The sequence below is a fragment of the Tachysurus fulvidraco genome, chromosome 3 (genome assembly GCF_022655615.1).
Source record: "Tachysurus fulvidraco isolate hzauxx_2018 chromosome 3, HZAU_PFXX_2.0, whole genome shotgun sequence".
Lineage (NCBI taxonomy): Eukaryota > Metazoa > Chordata > Actinopteri > Siluriformes > Bagridae > Tachysurus > Tachysurus fulvidraco.
Genome location: NC_062520.1, coordinates 28,288,901 through 28,303,177, shown reverse-complemented (window position 1 = coordinate 28,303,177; position 14,277 = coordinate 28,288,901). Strand labels below are relative to the sequence as shown.

The 14,277-nt window shown below is 43.2% G+C and overlaps 3 protein-coding genes across 6 annotated transcripts in view; all 3 read right to left on the bottom strand.

Annotated features, from left to right (window-relative positions):
- pklr (pyruvate kinase L/R) overlaps positions 1 to 360 on the bottom strand; it is a 6,949-nt gene extending 6,589 nt beyond the window's left edge. Inside the window, exon 1 of one of the 3 annotated variants that reach the window (XM_047811231.1) lies at positions 213 to 360. The gene's annotated coding sequence lies outside the window, so the exon portion shown is untranslated. Of the gene's footprint in view, positions 130 to 212 lie in introns of those variants that run through there. The other 2 variants (XM_027154755.2, XM_047811232.1) reach the window with 2 other exon arrangements.
- A 1,251-nt stretch (positions 361 to 1,611) lies between these two features.
- On the bottom strand, positions 1,612 to 9,110 carry LOC113647799 (cytochrome P450 11B, mitochondrial). Of its 2 annotated transcripts, none has more exons than XM_047811230.1 (9): positions 8,758 to 9,110; positions 3,947 to 4,102; positions 3,585 to 3,823; positions 3,265 to 3,465; positions 2,933 to 3,111; positions 2,677 to 2,843; positions 2,460 to 2,538; positions 2,117 to 2,353; positions 1,612 to 1,953 (listed from the first exon to the last, which is right to left on the bottom strand). In XM_047811230.1, the coding sequence occupies exons 1-9, from the start codon at positions 9,054 to 9,056 to the stop codon at positions 1,837 to 1,839; spliced, it is 1,674 nt and encodes a 557-aa protein (XP_047667186.1). In that variant the 5' UTR covers positions 9,057 to 9,110; the 3' UTR covers positions 1,612 to 1,836. The 2 variants fall into 2 exon arrangements, with proteins under 2 accessions (XP_047667186.1, XP_027010543.2); XM_027154742.2 differs by having other exon boundaries at positions 3,609 to 3,823; positions 8,758 to 9,109.
- Positions 9,111 to 9,917: 807 nt separating this feature from the next.
- LOC113648082 (complexin-3-like) lies at positions 9,918 to 11,880 on the bottom strand. Its single transcript, XM_027155129.2, has 3 exons — positions 11,309 to 11,880; positions 11,052 to 11,139; positions 9,918 to 10,960 (listed from the first exon to the last, which is right to left on the bottom strand). Exons 1-3 carry the CDS (start codon positions 11,476 to 11,478, stop codon positions 10,790 to 10,792), a joined length of 429 nt encoding a protein of 142 aa, XP_027010930.1. The 5' UTR covers positions 11,479 to 11,880; the 3' UTR covers positions 9,918 to 10,789.
- Positions 11,881 to 14,277: the final 2,397 nt, after the last annotated feature.

Below are 14,277 nucleotides of genomic sequence, written 5' to 3'. Positions count from 1 at the left end.
TTTCAATTTATACAACTAAGCAATTGAGGGTTAAGTCAGGGTTAACCAGCAGTGACAGCTTGGAGGACCTGGGAGTCGAACTCAGGACCTTCCAGTCAGTAGTCCAGCACCTTAACCACTAGGCTACCACATCCAAATATATTTGCAATTATTTGTAGAACTTTTCACTATTAGAAATCATAAATAGGAAAAGAAAAGAAAAAGATTCCCACCTCAGACAGCGTCGCTTTAGATACTGAGATCGGCTCCCAGGTGAGATGTGGCTTAAAGCTTGGAGACACACACACACACACACACACACACACACACACACACACACACACACACACACACACCTGGAGAAGTGAATGTTATCACCATCTGCTGGACACTGGCTGTGTTTACATGCTGAGATCAGAATAATTAGATGTTTATGGTGTACAGTGGGCGTGTACCTTCTTGTTCATGATCACTAGCATGTGTTAGGTTTAAATGCCAACACTGTATGTTCCACTGTAAAAACACACAAACCCACAAACTCCACCCCCTTTCTCTGACACAGACACAATGAGAGATTTTCACTTTTGTTTAATTATGAAGATCATGTCTGATACAGTTTACACATTGTAACAGGAACTGTTATGTGTGTGTGTGTGTGTGTGTGTGTGTGTGTGTGTGTGTGTGTGTATCAATGTGTACAGGTGTGTGTTTGTGTGTATTAGTGTGTACAGGTGTGTGCTTGTATCGATGTGTGTGTGTGTATCGATGTGTACAGGTGTGTGTATCGATGTGTACAGGTGTGTGTATCGATGTGTACAGGTGTGTGTGTATCGATGTGTACAGGTGTGTGGATCGATGTGTACAGGTGTGTGTATCGATGTGTACAGGTGTGTGTGTATCGATGTGTACAGGTGTGTGGATCGATGTGTACAGGTGTGTGTGTATCGATGTGTACAGGTGTGTGGATCGATGTGTACAGGTGTGTGTGTCGATGTGTACAGGTGTGTGTGGATCGATGTGTACAGGTGTGTGTGTCGATGTGTACAGGTGTGTGTGGATCGATGTGTACAGGTGTGTGTATCGATGTGTACAGGTGTGTGGATCGATGTGTACAGGTGTGTGTATCGATGTGTACAGGTGTGTGTATCGATGTGTACAGGTGTGTGTATCGATGTGTACAGGTGTGTGGATCGATGTGTACAGGTGTGTGTGTCGATGTGTACAGGTGTGTGTATCGATGTGTACAGGTGTGTGTGTCGATGTGTACAGGTGTGTGTATCGATGTGTACAGGTGTGTGTATCGATGTGTACAGGTGTGTGTGTATCGATGTGTACAGGTGTGTGTGCCGATGTGTACAGGTGTGTGTGTCGATGTGTACAGGTGTGTGTGTATCGATGTGTACAGGTGTGTGTGTCGATGTGTACAGGTGTGTGTGTCGATGTGTACAGGTGTGTGTGTATCGATGTGTACAGGTGTGTGTGTATCGATGTGTACAGGTGTGTTTCGATGTGTACAGGTGTGTGTGTGTCGATGTGTACAGGTGTGTGTATCGATGTGTACAGGTGTGTGTGTCGATGTGTACAGGTGTGTGTATCGATGTGTACAGGTGTGTGTATCGATGTGTACAGGTGTGTGTGTCGATGTGTACAGGTGTGTGTATCGATGTGTACAGGTGTGTGTATCGATGTGTACAGGTGTGTGTGTATCGATGTGTACAGGTGTGTGTGTGTGTGTGTAACTAATAAACACAGAGAAGACACCACACAGCAGGTGAATCAGGAAGAGAGAAAGGTTTTGATTATGAACTCATTAACTGTCCTGACTGACTGAGGAGTGAGTGAACAGTTATGAGGTGATCAGTGTGTGAGTGTGGAGAAGGTGATCATAGGTGGAGACTCCGGTTGGAGGATCAGTGTGTATTTGGTGCTGAGCTCCTCTTTGGATGAAACACTTAAACGGAAATTCTTCAGAATCTGTAAAACACACACACACACACACACACACACACACACACACACACACACACACACACACACACACACACACACACACCTTTATTAAATGTTAGCCCACACTGCTAACTTCATTTCTCTTCTTTCCAAACCTTCCTATGATCTTTACACCAGTTACACTTACATGCAGAAGAACGAGCTGCATCTCGTTTTCAGCGATTCTCCGCCCCACACACTGCCTCGCCCCGAAGCCGAATGCCAGGGACCGAAACCCTGCACCAGAGCCTGTCTCCTTTGTGACATTTCTGCCACGCCCCTCTCCTGCCTCAGCTACAGCCCAACGACTAGGGTCAAAGATTAGAGGGTCCTGAAATACGTCTTGACTCCGCCCCAGAGGGTACAGACACACTTGTACCAGAGTCTGCAGAGAAATATGTCCTCAACACACCACAAAATACCAAGAATGCACTGTAGGTTTTCTAAGGACACACACTCTAAAACAGGACATTCTTTTTAGAAAATCTCACCCCAGCAGGTATGTGATAATTCTGTAGCACAATGTCTCTGACTGGATATCTCTGTACTGTGATCCCCACCGGGTACAGCCTACATACACACACACACACACACACACACACACACACACGACTACTGATTATGGTGTGGTGATAATGACGACAGTGATGATGAACATAGATGATGTTGAAGTTCATGATGGTGATGATAGCGGTGATGGTGTGTTACCTGAGTGTCTCCTTCACTGTACCCTTGAGCAGCGGTGCCCCCTGCAAAGCCTTCTGAGGATTCCCCTCTGCCCGTAACCATGACGACTGCACCTGGGCACGCACACGCTCCTGAACATCAGGGTTACGTGCCAACTCAAACAATGCAAATTGTAGAGGAACCGCCGTCTGACAGACAGACAGGAAAGATTGAGACAGAGACATAATGTATTGATTTTGATTCACAATGTATTGATTCCTGCTTGTGTGCCACTCACTGTATCGACTCCTCCTGCCATCAGTTCAGTGATGTTAGCCCTGATGAGCTCTAGAGGAAGTTCTCCTCTCTCCATCAGCAGCCTCAGCACTCCGGGGAACTGTGAGCTCTCTGCTGGTCCCTCCACACTGCCCCCTCGAGCCTGAAGACGTTCATACACATGCTGGATCCTTTCCTCAGCTATACACACACACACACACACACACACACACACACACACACACACACACACACACACACACACACACACACACACACACACATCTTTTTCTTATAAGTGATTGTTTCACATTGCTTGTGTGTGTACTGCACTATGAGAGAATGTTCACACACCATGGCTGAAGATGTGGTCCCATGCAGTTACATGTTGTGTCCACAGGGGTCTGTGGAAGCGGAGCAGTGAGCGGGGCACATAGAGGAGGGGAGAAGTTGTGTTCAACATCTGCTCCACTGCCCAAATAAATCGCTCAGACTCCTGAGACGGCTCAGACGAAAACAGCCCAATACGCTCACCATAAAGAACATGACAACTTGCTACAGACAGACAGACAGACAGACAGACAGACAGACAGACAGACAGACACAGAGACATTGTAAATAACGGTAAAGTCTGTGTACAATTCACTGTGTAGTTTGTAGTAATAAACACTTACAACAAGCCTGGCACATACACCAACCTTCTAGAGCAAAGCGGAAAAGCTCAGGGCTGGGGTCGAAGGTCAATATGTGTGCGTCCTTCTCTCTCTTTCCCTCAGCGTGGACTTTACGCTGCAGGACACGAGAAAAATCCTGTGCCACCTCGTTTAGCAATGGCAAGAAACGGCGTACAGCTGAACTCAACATCACCTCGCGGTTCAACAACAACCGATCAGAGCGCCACTCAATACCATTTCTGCGCTCACAAACACACCAATACACAAACATCATAACATACACCAATACACAAACACATTATTAAACACACACAAATCATACACACAAACACATTAATACACAAACACATCATTACACCCACTTGAGAAAGACCCCTTTGCTGTGTTTGCGTGTCTCTCTGTGTGTGTCCCACGGCTGCAGTGTCATACGGCGTGGATTCGGTCCCTCAGAGTGGAAGAGTTCAGCGATATCAACCGGGAACAAAATGTTCACACTACACTGAGAGCCCAGGTACTGCCTGAGAGACAGACAGACAGACAGACAGACAGACAGACAGACAGACAGACAGACAGTTGTGTGTCAGTTTTGTATCAGTCCAGACTCACCTGTGACTTCGAAAGCTTTATACAAAAATATACAAACAAACAAAGTTTGTGTTTGTTTCTGTAAATGTTTTTGGTTAAAAATATCAATGTAGTTCAATTTAGTGAAAAATTGAAGATCCCAACTCACAAACCTCCGATCAGTAGCTCAGCACCTTATCCACCAGGCGACCACATCCCTATTGCAGTACAGTCTGGTAACCTGATGGTTTTACTTTGAAGTGCTTAAGGCTCTGGCTGTTGATCAGAAGGTCACGACCCTTAACCCTCTTTGTCCAGAGACACTGCAGCCTCTTTTTACAGTGGAGTGTGTGTGTTGTGTGTGTACACATACACTGAGTGTTGTGTGTTTGTGTGTAACTGTAAATTGAGTGGAGTGTGTTGTGTGCATTGTGTTTGTCAGTCTTTTTATAGTTGAGTGTGTTAAGTGTCTGTAGTGTGTGCACCTGTACGCTGAGTGGAATGTGTGTTGTGTGTCTGTTTTGTGTGCATACTTGTACGCTGAGTGGAGTGTGTGTTGTGTGTGTACCTGTACACTGAGCGGAGTGTGTTTTTGTGTGTGTACACCTGTACACTCAGTGGAATGTGTGATGTGTGTGTTGTTTGTGATGCTGTACACTGAGTGGAGTGTGTGTTGTGTGTGTTGTGTTTGTACCTGTATACTGAATGGAGTGTATTGTGTGTGCATTGTGTGTGTACCTGTACACTGAGTGGAGAGTGTGTTGTGTGCAGATTTGGAAAGTAACGGAGTAAAAATACTTCGTTACTTTACTTAAGTAAATTTTTCTGGTATCAGTACTTTACTCCACTATTTATTTTTCGGACAACTTTTTACTTTTACTCATTACATTTTTACACAAATATCTGTACTTTTTACTTCTTACATTTTTAAAACAGACTCGTTACTTTTAGTATTATTCCTTCTCATTGAGCTGTTTCCAGCCCATCATCCTATCATTGTGCGGCTTTTTCCCCATGTGACTGGTGTACTGTATTATTTACTGGCTATCAGACATAGACTAAGGATAGCGGAGCTAACAATGAGCAGCGCCTACAAAAGGAATGGCTCATGTTCATTCAGAGGGAGTCACCGATGTTAAAATAACTAACAACGAGGACATTGCTGAACACACATGGCCATAGATGACGGAGATGTTTGTAATAATCGGCGTCATAAAGGATTCCTGGCGAATGCGTTGCGAATTGTGTCACCAGGGGCGGTTCTAGCCCTTTTTTAGGGTGGCTTCAGCCCCCTGTCTGTAATCTCAGCCACCTTAAAACTATAAGGATCATTTTTACTTTCATAAATAAACAATAAAAATGACGTTAAAATGCAGGACATGTCGTCGATGGGAAAGAAAATTATCAGTTTGATCCAAGAGCGATTTTTTTTACTTTGCTTTTACACGCGTGTGTTGTAGTCTTTCCAAAGTGCGTCTTCAGCTGTCTCCTTTATTTGAACGGAAAAGCACAGGTACGCGCAGCGTGCACGCGCAGTCAGGGCTGGAGGCGTTTATCTATAACGTTAATCGGCGGAAAGACGCAAAGACGGCAACCAAAAGCAGTGAAATTTCACTATTCTTATTACCAGAGTTGTCATATAATATATAATATAAAACTCTTCTTGTTTTAAATTCTCACTGATGGCTAAACCCCCTAAAGATGAAATCCTAGAACCGCCCCTGGTGTCAACCCAAAAAAACACGAAGTGCTTAACCTAATTAACATTAATTTTGTCATTTGTAAAACATCACAATAATTTTGAGTTGTTTACAAGGACAGAGCTGGAATCTCCCTACAGTTTGGGATATGGCCTTGGTGATACACTTGGTATACATTTCCAAAAGTATTGGGTCACCTGACCTTTCCTGCTATATGTGGTTGTTTTCTGATCTCATCCCTACTGAACACCTTTGGGATGAATGTGAACACTGACTCCACCCTACCTCACCTACATCAGTGAACTGCCTTTCATAACACTCTTGTGGCTGATGAACACAAATATTCATCAGCACACACACACACACACACACACACACACACACACACACACACACACACACACACACACACAAATATATATATATAGATATATATATATATATATATATATATATATATATATATATATATATATATAAATAACATGACATCCAGTTACCAGCATGACACTAAACAGGTAGTAGTATCGGCGACTTTTTACTTAAGTACATGTCAGAGCCCATACTTCTTTACTTTAACTTGAGTAAAAGAGTGTAGTCACTACTTCTACTTTTACTGGAGTCTTTTAAAAAATGAGTATCTGTACTTCTACTTGAGTAAAGCATGTGTATACTTTTGCCACCTCTGGTTGTGTGTATACTTGTACGCTGAGTGGAATGTGTGTTGTATGTGTTCTATGTGTGCACCTGTACACTGAATGGAGTGTGTTGTGTGTGTACACCTGTACACCTGTACACTGAGAAGAGTGTGCGTTGTGTGTGTACACCTGTACACTGAGTGGAGCGTGTGTTCTGTGTACCTGTACACTGAGTGGAGTGTGTGTTGTGTGTACCTGTACACTGAGTGGAGTGTGTGTTGTGTGTACCTGTACACTGAGTGGAGTGTGTGTTGTGTGTACCAGTACACTTAGAGTGTGTGTTATGTGTGATCCTTTAAACTGAGTGGAGTGTGTGGTGTGTGTACCTGTACACTGAGTAGAATGTGTGTTGTTTGTGTATTGTACCTGTACACTGAATGGAGTGTGGTACCTGTGCACTGAGTGGAGTGTGTGTTGTGTGTACCTGTACACTGAGTGGAGTGTGTGTACCTGTACACTGAGTGGAGTGTGTGTACCTGTGCACTGAGTGGAGTGTGTGTCGTGTGTGCACCTGTACACTGAGTGGAGTGTGTGTACCTGTGCACTGAGTGGAGTGTGTGTTGTGTGTGCACCTGTACACTGAGTAGAGTGTGTTTTGTGTGTGCACCTGTACACTGAGTGGAGTGTGTGTACCTGTACACTGAGTGGAGTGTGTGCACCTGTACACTGAGTAGAGTGTGTTTTGTGTGTGCACCTGTACACTGAGTGGAGTGTGTGTACCTGTACACTGAGTGGAGTGTGTGTACCTGTACACTGAGTGGAGTGTGTGTTGTGTGTGCACCTGTGCACTGAGTGGAGTGTGTGTTGTGTGTGCACCTGTACACTGAGTAGAGTGTGTTTTTTGTGTGCACCTGTACACTGAGTAGAGTGTGTTTTGTGTGTGCACCTGTACACTGAATGGAGTGTGTGTTCTGTGTGCACCTGTGCACTGAGTGGAGTGTGTGTTGTGTGTGCACCTGTACACTGAGTAGAGTGTGTTTTGTGTGTGCACCTGTACACTGAATGGAGTGTGTGTTGTGTGTGCACCTGTACACTGAGTGGAGTGTGTGTTGTATGTGCACCTGTACACTGAGTGGAGTGTGTTGTGTGTGATCCTCTACACTGAGTGGAGTGTGTTGTGTGTGTACACCTGTACATTCCATGGAGCGTGTTGTGTGTGTTCTGTGTGTATACCTGTACCCTGAGTGGAGTGTGTGTACACCTGTACACTGAGTGGAGTGTGTTGTTTGTGTGTGTGTTGTGTGTGTGTCTTGTGAGTGTACACCTGTACACTGAGTAGGGTATGTTGTGTGTGTGAGTGTTGTGTGTGAACACCTGTACACTGAGTGGAGTGTGTTGTGTGTCTACTCATTTACACTAAGTGGAGTGTGTTGTATGTCTACTCCTATACACTGAGTGTAGTGTGTGTTGTGTGTTTACTCCTATACACTGAGTGTAGTGTGTGTTGTGTGTTTACTCCTGTACACTGAGTGTAGTGTGTGTTGTGTGTTTACTCCTGTACACTGAGTGTAGTGTGTGTTGTGTGTTTACTCCTATACACTGAGTGTAGTGTGTGTTGTGTGTTTACTCCTATACACTGAGTGTAGTGTGTGTTGTGTTACTCCTGTACACTGAGTGTAGTGTGTGTTGTGTGTTTACTCCTATACACTGAGTGTAGTGTGTGTTGTGTGTCTACTCCTATACACTGAGTGTAGTGTGTGTTGTGTGTTTACTCCTGTACACTGAGTGTAGTGTGTGTTGTGTGTTTACTCCTGTACACTGAGTGTAGTGTGTGTTGTGTGTTTACTCCTGTACACTGAGTGTAGTGTGTGTTGTGTGTTTACTCCTGTACACTGAGTGTAGTGTGTGTTGTGTGTTTACCCCTGTACACTGAGTGTAGTGTGTGTTGTGTGTTTACTCCTGTACACTGAGTGTAGTGTGTGTTGTGTGTTTACTCCTATACACTGAGTGGAGTGTGTGCTGTGTGTCTACTCCTGTACACTGAGTGGAGTGTGTGCTGTGTGTCTACTCCTATACACTGAGTGGAGTGTGTGCTGTGTGTCTACTCCTGTACACTGAGTGGAGTGTGTGTTGTGTGTGTTTGTGTGTTGTGTGTGTAATGGTACACTGAGTTGTGGGTGTTGTATGTGTGTACCTGTACACTGAGTAATGTGTGTTTTGTAAGTGGAGTGTGGTGTGTGTGTGTGTGTGTGTGTGTGTGTGTGTGTGTACCTGTAGATGGGGCCGAGTGTGTTGAAGTTTAGCTCCATGTGTTTGTGAAGGTGGCTGAACGTTCCATTCCTCCAAAAGTGCAAAAGGTTGATCCAGCCATTACGGCCCGTGTGTGGAATCTCATTAAAACTCCTCACTCGTCCACTGCATCCCTCTCTCCTTCCGTCTCTCTGCCCTGTCCCACCAGTCATCCATCTGTCCACCGTCCCATCAGCCTCTCCCTTCATCCATCCATCTCCAGGCCCAGAGGCCCTCAGGGCTTTGTTCCTCACCACTGAGCGAACAGAGGAGGTGATCATGCTCTCTCCGTCTCTTCGTCTCTCTCAGTGCCACAAACGGTCCATGCTAAACCCTAAAAATAACACCCCTCTATTTGTTTATCACGCCTCCCTCCATCCCTCCTGCTCTGACTCTCCAGGACACAATGCAGGATTTATGGCAGTAAAGGTCAAAGTTCAAGAAAAGAACACACGACCATGCATTTCCAAACACACACAAACACACACACACACACACACACACTGATGTAAATCTACTAGAAAAATAAGGGGGTGTTTTAGACAATCACAGTTTGTTTTTTCTAATAGTGGCCATGACACAGCTGTATGATTGGCCATGCTGTATGATTGGTGAAATGATGGTGAAACCATGAGTGCTTCCTGAACGTCTGCCTTCCTCCATGGCCTGAGGACTGAGAGTAAAGACTGGACTCCTTTAATCAGATGATTGAAAAATGACACAGACCTGCTGTATGAATTTCACTTTATTTTACTGCTACCTGCAAATGTAATAATTCACAGAAGTATGTCATCACTTTTCTTAGAACTTTTATTAGCCCAATTACTGAAGACAAAAAATAAAATCATTTAAGATGTAATATTTACAAAATATTGAATTAGGATTACAATCTACAGCCAGCAAACAGCTTTTTTATAGTTCACACTCGGGGGGGAAAGTGCTATAAAATCAGCAGAAGAGCAACAATGCAGAGCAAAAACACAATACAGAGCAAAAACACAATGCAGAGCAAAAACACAATGCAGAGCAAAAACACAATGCAGAGCAAAAACACAATACAGAGCAAAAACACAATGCAGAGCAAAAACACAATACAGAGCAAAAACACAATGCAGAGCAAAAACACAATACAGAGCAAAAACACAATGCAGAGCAAAAACACAATACAGAGCAAAAACACAATGCAGAGCAAAAACACAATGCAGAGCAAAAACACAATACAGAGCAAAAACACAATATAACACACAGAGTACAATAGAGCTGAAATCACACCACACCTTCATAAAGTATTACATCAAGAAAAAATGTAACAAAAAACACCACAACCTTTTTATGACAACAAACAAAAAGTTAAACAAAAACAAAACAATTTAACAAATAAAAAACATTACAGAACAACTGTACCACATGACTACATCACCATAACATGACCGTACCACACGACTCTACATGACCATACCACATGACTACATGACCATACCACATGACCGTACCACATGACTACATGACCGTACCACACGACTACATGACCATACCACACGACTACGTGACTACACGACCATACTACATGACTACATGGCCATAACATGACCGTACCACATGACTACATGACCGTACCACAAGACCGTACCACATGACTACATGACCTTACCACATGGCTACATGACTATATGGCCGTACCACATGACTACATGTCTATAACATGACCGTGCCACACGTCAACATGACTATATGACCGTACCACACGACCGTACCACACAGCTACATGACCGTACCACACGGCTACGTGACTACATGACCGTACCACATGATTACATGACTGTAGCACATGACTACATAACTACATGACCGTACCACACGACTACATGACCGTACCATACGACTACATGACGGTACCGCACGACTACATGACCGTACCACACGACTATGTGACTAAATGTCCATACCACAAGACTACATGACCGTGCCACATGACTTCATGACTGTTACATGACTACATTACCATAACACATAACTATGTTGAGCTGCATGCTGTGTGTCTAGTACTAAAGCTCAGGCTCTCAAACACACTCAGTAATCCAGACCGTTCCTTCTCTGGAGTTTTAGACTGTACCATTTTGTTCAGGTGACTGGAGATCATCGCTGTTCCGCCTGCGGCTCGTACCCACCTCGAGTCTTCAGTATTCTGAGTAAAAAAAAAATAAAGAGAAAACAAATTATTAATTTGTTAACATTCAGTTAGTGTTCAGACTCAGAGGAGTTATCTAAACACTTACTGTAGGGAGCTGATACTTCCTCCTGAAATGAGCTCTCATTGCTGCTCTCATTGCGTTCTTCTCCATGTTCCTAACCTCCCTGAGCCTTCTGCTCACACACACACACACACACACACACACACACACACACACACACACACACACACACACACACACACACACACACAGACACACAGACACACATACAAACACACACACATATGTCCAATGAAGCAAACATTCTGCTGAATCAACACAAACCCATTAGAAACACACACCTGTCTTTCTCCTTTTTGGCCTGGTAAGCTTGTAGCACAACTGGGTTCTGATCCATCAGCTTTGATCTTTTACCTTCAGACCCCAGGTTGTCTTTCTGCAGTGTTTCAGTCACACAGCTAGTAAACTTCCTAAAGGGAGCAAGAAGAGACTTCACTATCATAGCCTCCATCCTGACTGTGTGCGTGGCTCAGATTAATGTTCTAAATACTTTAGCTCATTAAATCTCATTAGTGCCCCCCCCCCAAACACACACAGAGTCTTTATCCTGAAGCCCCGCCCCCAAAGTATGATCATTCAGGTGTTATTGTATAATATCTACATTTACTTTCATATTAACACATTTACACACAGCATCACAAATAACTTCCTGGGTGTAACATGACACTGCCATTGCACAGAGAGAGAGAGAGAGAGAGAGAGAGAGAGAGAGAGAGAGAGTGTTATCAGTGACCCTGCTGAATCAGCCTTGGAGTGTCCAATAGATGAGGTCACCATTAATCACCTAACAGGATCTTTCTTTCAGACACGTACACACACACACACACACACACACACACACACACACACACACACACACACACACACACACAGACAAATCATATCATACTGTGTGTATACAGTATATTTATCTACACCCTCATTGTCCATTTTAATAGGAACATCTGTACATCTGCTCATTCATGCAATTATTCAATCAGCCAATCATATGCAGAGCTTCAGTTAATGTTCACATCAAACATCATAATTAAGAAAAGGGTTTGAGAGAGAGAGAGAGAGAGAGAGAGAGAGAGAGAGAGAGAGAGAGAGAGAGAGAGAGAGAGAGAGCAGAGCAAGTGTAACGTACCCTAAGAAAGATACTTTAACAACAGCATATTACTCTCTCACATGAGGTCGACTAACAGACCTTAAAGAAGTAAAGAGCTTGAAGGTGCTGTAATTAAAATCTCCTCTCATTTATCTCATTTATTTATGGAGCTGTAAATCAAACCGTGAGACTGTAAACTGACTGGATCTGATGTTCACCCTTCATCAATTACTTAGTGTCACCTCTTTTATTGGCTAACCCTAGATCTCAGTCTATGTTCAGTGAAGAAAACACCAGCATCTAGCACTCATCTACACTATAAATAACCAGGAGGGAACTAATCAACTCAGGAAACAAAGCAACTTACAGCTCTCTAAGAAATTCCACAAAATTTAAGGTCAGTTCTGTACCACTACGGAGGATGGGATAAACATCCCAGAGTCCCTGCATGCACAGTTCTGTATTTGAGATTCAGTGAGTGAGTGAGTGAGTGTGTGTGTGTGTGTGTGTGTGTGTGTGTGTGTGTGTGTGTGTGTGTGTGTGTGTGTGTGTGTGTGTGTGTGTGTGTGTGTGGGTCTTATACACAGTGGTTTTCAGATGTGTGACATGTCTTATGCTGGTAAATTTTATGTACCAGTACAAACAACCTCCAGAAAAATATTTCTGCTTCTTGAGCACACACACACAGACACACAGACACACAGACGAGTTAGAGAAGATCAAGGACAATGAGAGGAAGATTGTGTCCATGACAGAAGCCAGAAACACAAGGTCTCTCTCTCACACACACAAGAGAATGCAGCCAGTACTTCAGACAGAACACAAATGACTCAGACAAACCCTCAGTGTAACACCTAGAGCTTTAAAACTTACTGTAATATCTGCTACTACCTCAATAACCTCAATGACATCCTGATGCCACTGCTTAATGTCTTCAGAGGTTTGAAAAACATGATTAAAATCTATATTTTTTTATTTACACTCGAACAATATAGTTTGTGTATAAAAATAATGTATGTAAAGTTGTGCTCAAAATGAATCGCACCCTTGAGTTTTATAATACTTTCACATATTAAATCTGTGACAAACAAGAAATATGGCATTTCATGGGTTTTTAATGACAAATATTCAAAAATGACCATGTTCAAAATTATTCATACCCTTTATATTACAATGTTTCAATAATCAATAGATTATTATATACAAGATCATTGTTCTTAATGACAGCCTGCAAACAATTTCTACCGATCTGCTCTGGTGTGTTTCCCCACTCTTCCTTCACAAAAGCCTCTATTTGTTGGAGATTGGAAGGCTTCCTATCCCTGACCGGATCTTCAACTCTCTCCACACATTCTCAATTGGGTTCAGGTCAGGGATCGGACTTGGCCACTCAAGATTTTTAATGTTGTTGTCCCTGAACCATTGCTTGACCACCCGGGTTGTATGCTTCGTGTCATTATCCTGCCGGTACCGTATGTCCAGTTATCTAGCAGGTTGAGCTTGTGTGCTGACACCACCAGGTTTTCATCAAGAATCTTGGGATAGTCCTCTTTTTTCATGATACAATCATCTAAACAGGTTTACCTGTACCACTGGCAGAGAAGCATCCGCATAGCAGGAAATGACCTCTACTGTTCTTGACCATTTGGATGGTATTTTCGGATCTTTCTAGCGACTCTAGAAGATATTTTGCACTTCCTGCCAAGCCCATCCAGGCTTTTTTTGACAGTGTTGAACATCTTGAACTTCTCAGGGACATCTAGTTCTTTTGAAATGGCCTTGTAGCCTTTGCCCCCACTATGGGCATTGACAACATACGTAGGAAGATCATGACTGAGTTCTTTCTTCCTGGGCATGGTGACAGTGACTGAGAATAATTTTTTGCCCCTTAATAATACTTTAAGGGCAGTTGTTACTATTTAACATAATTAGGGCTTAATTGGTGAAACTTATCTAACACACATGTGGGTTTGTGTATAGAAACTAATATATTAAATACAATGAAAGTTTCACCCAAGTAGTTTTTATAAATGAAAAATGATCCAAGGGGTATGAATAGTTTTGAGCACAACTGTATATGTCTCTGAAACGGAATAAACCCAAAACCTCAATTTGATCGAATGCTGTTATGTCTATTGTGGCGGCTTCAGTGAGCCCTCAGTG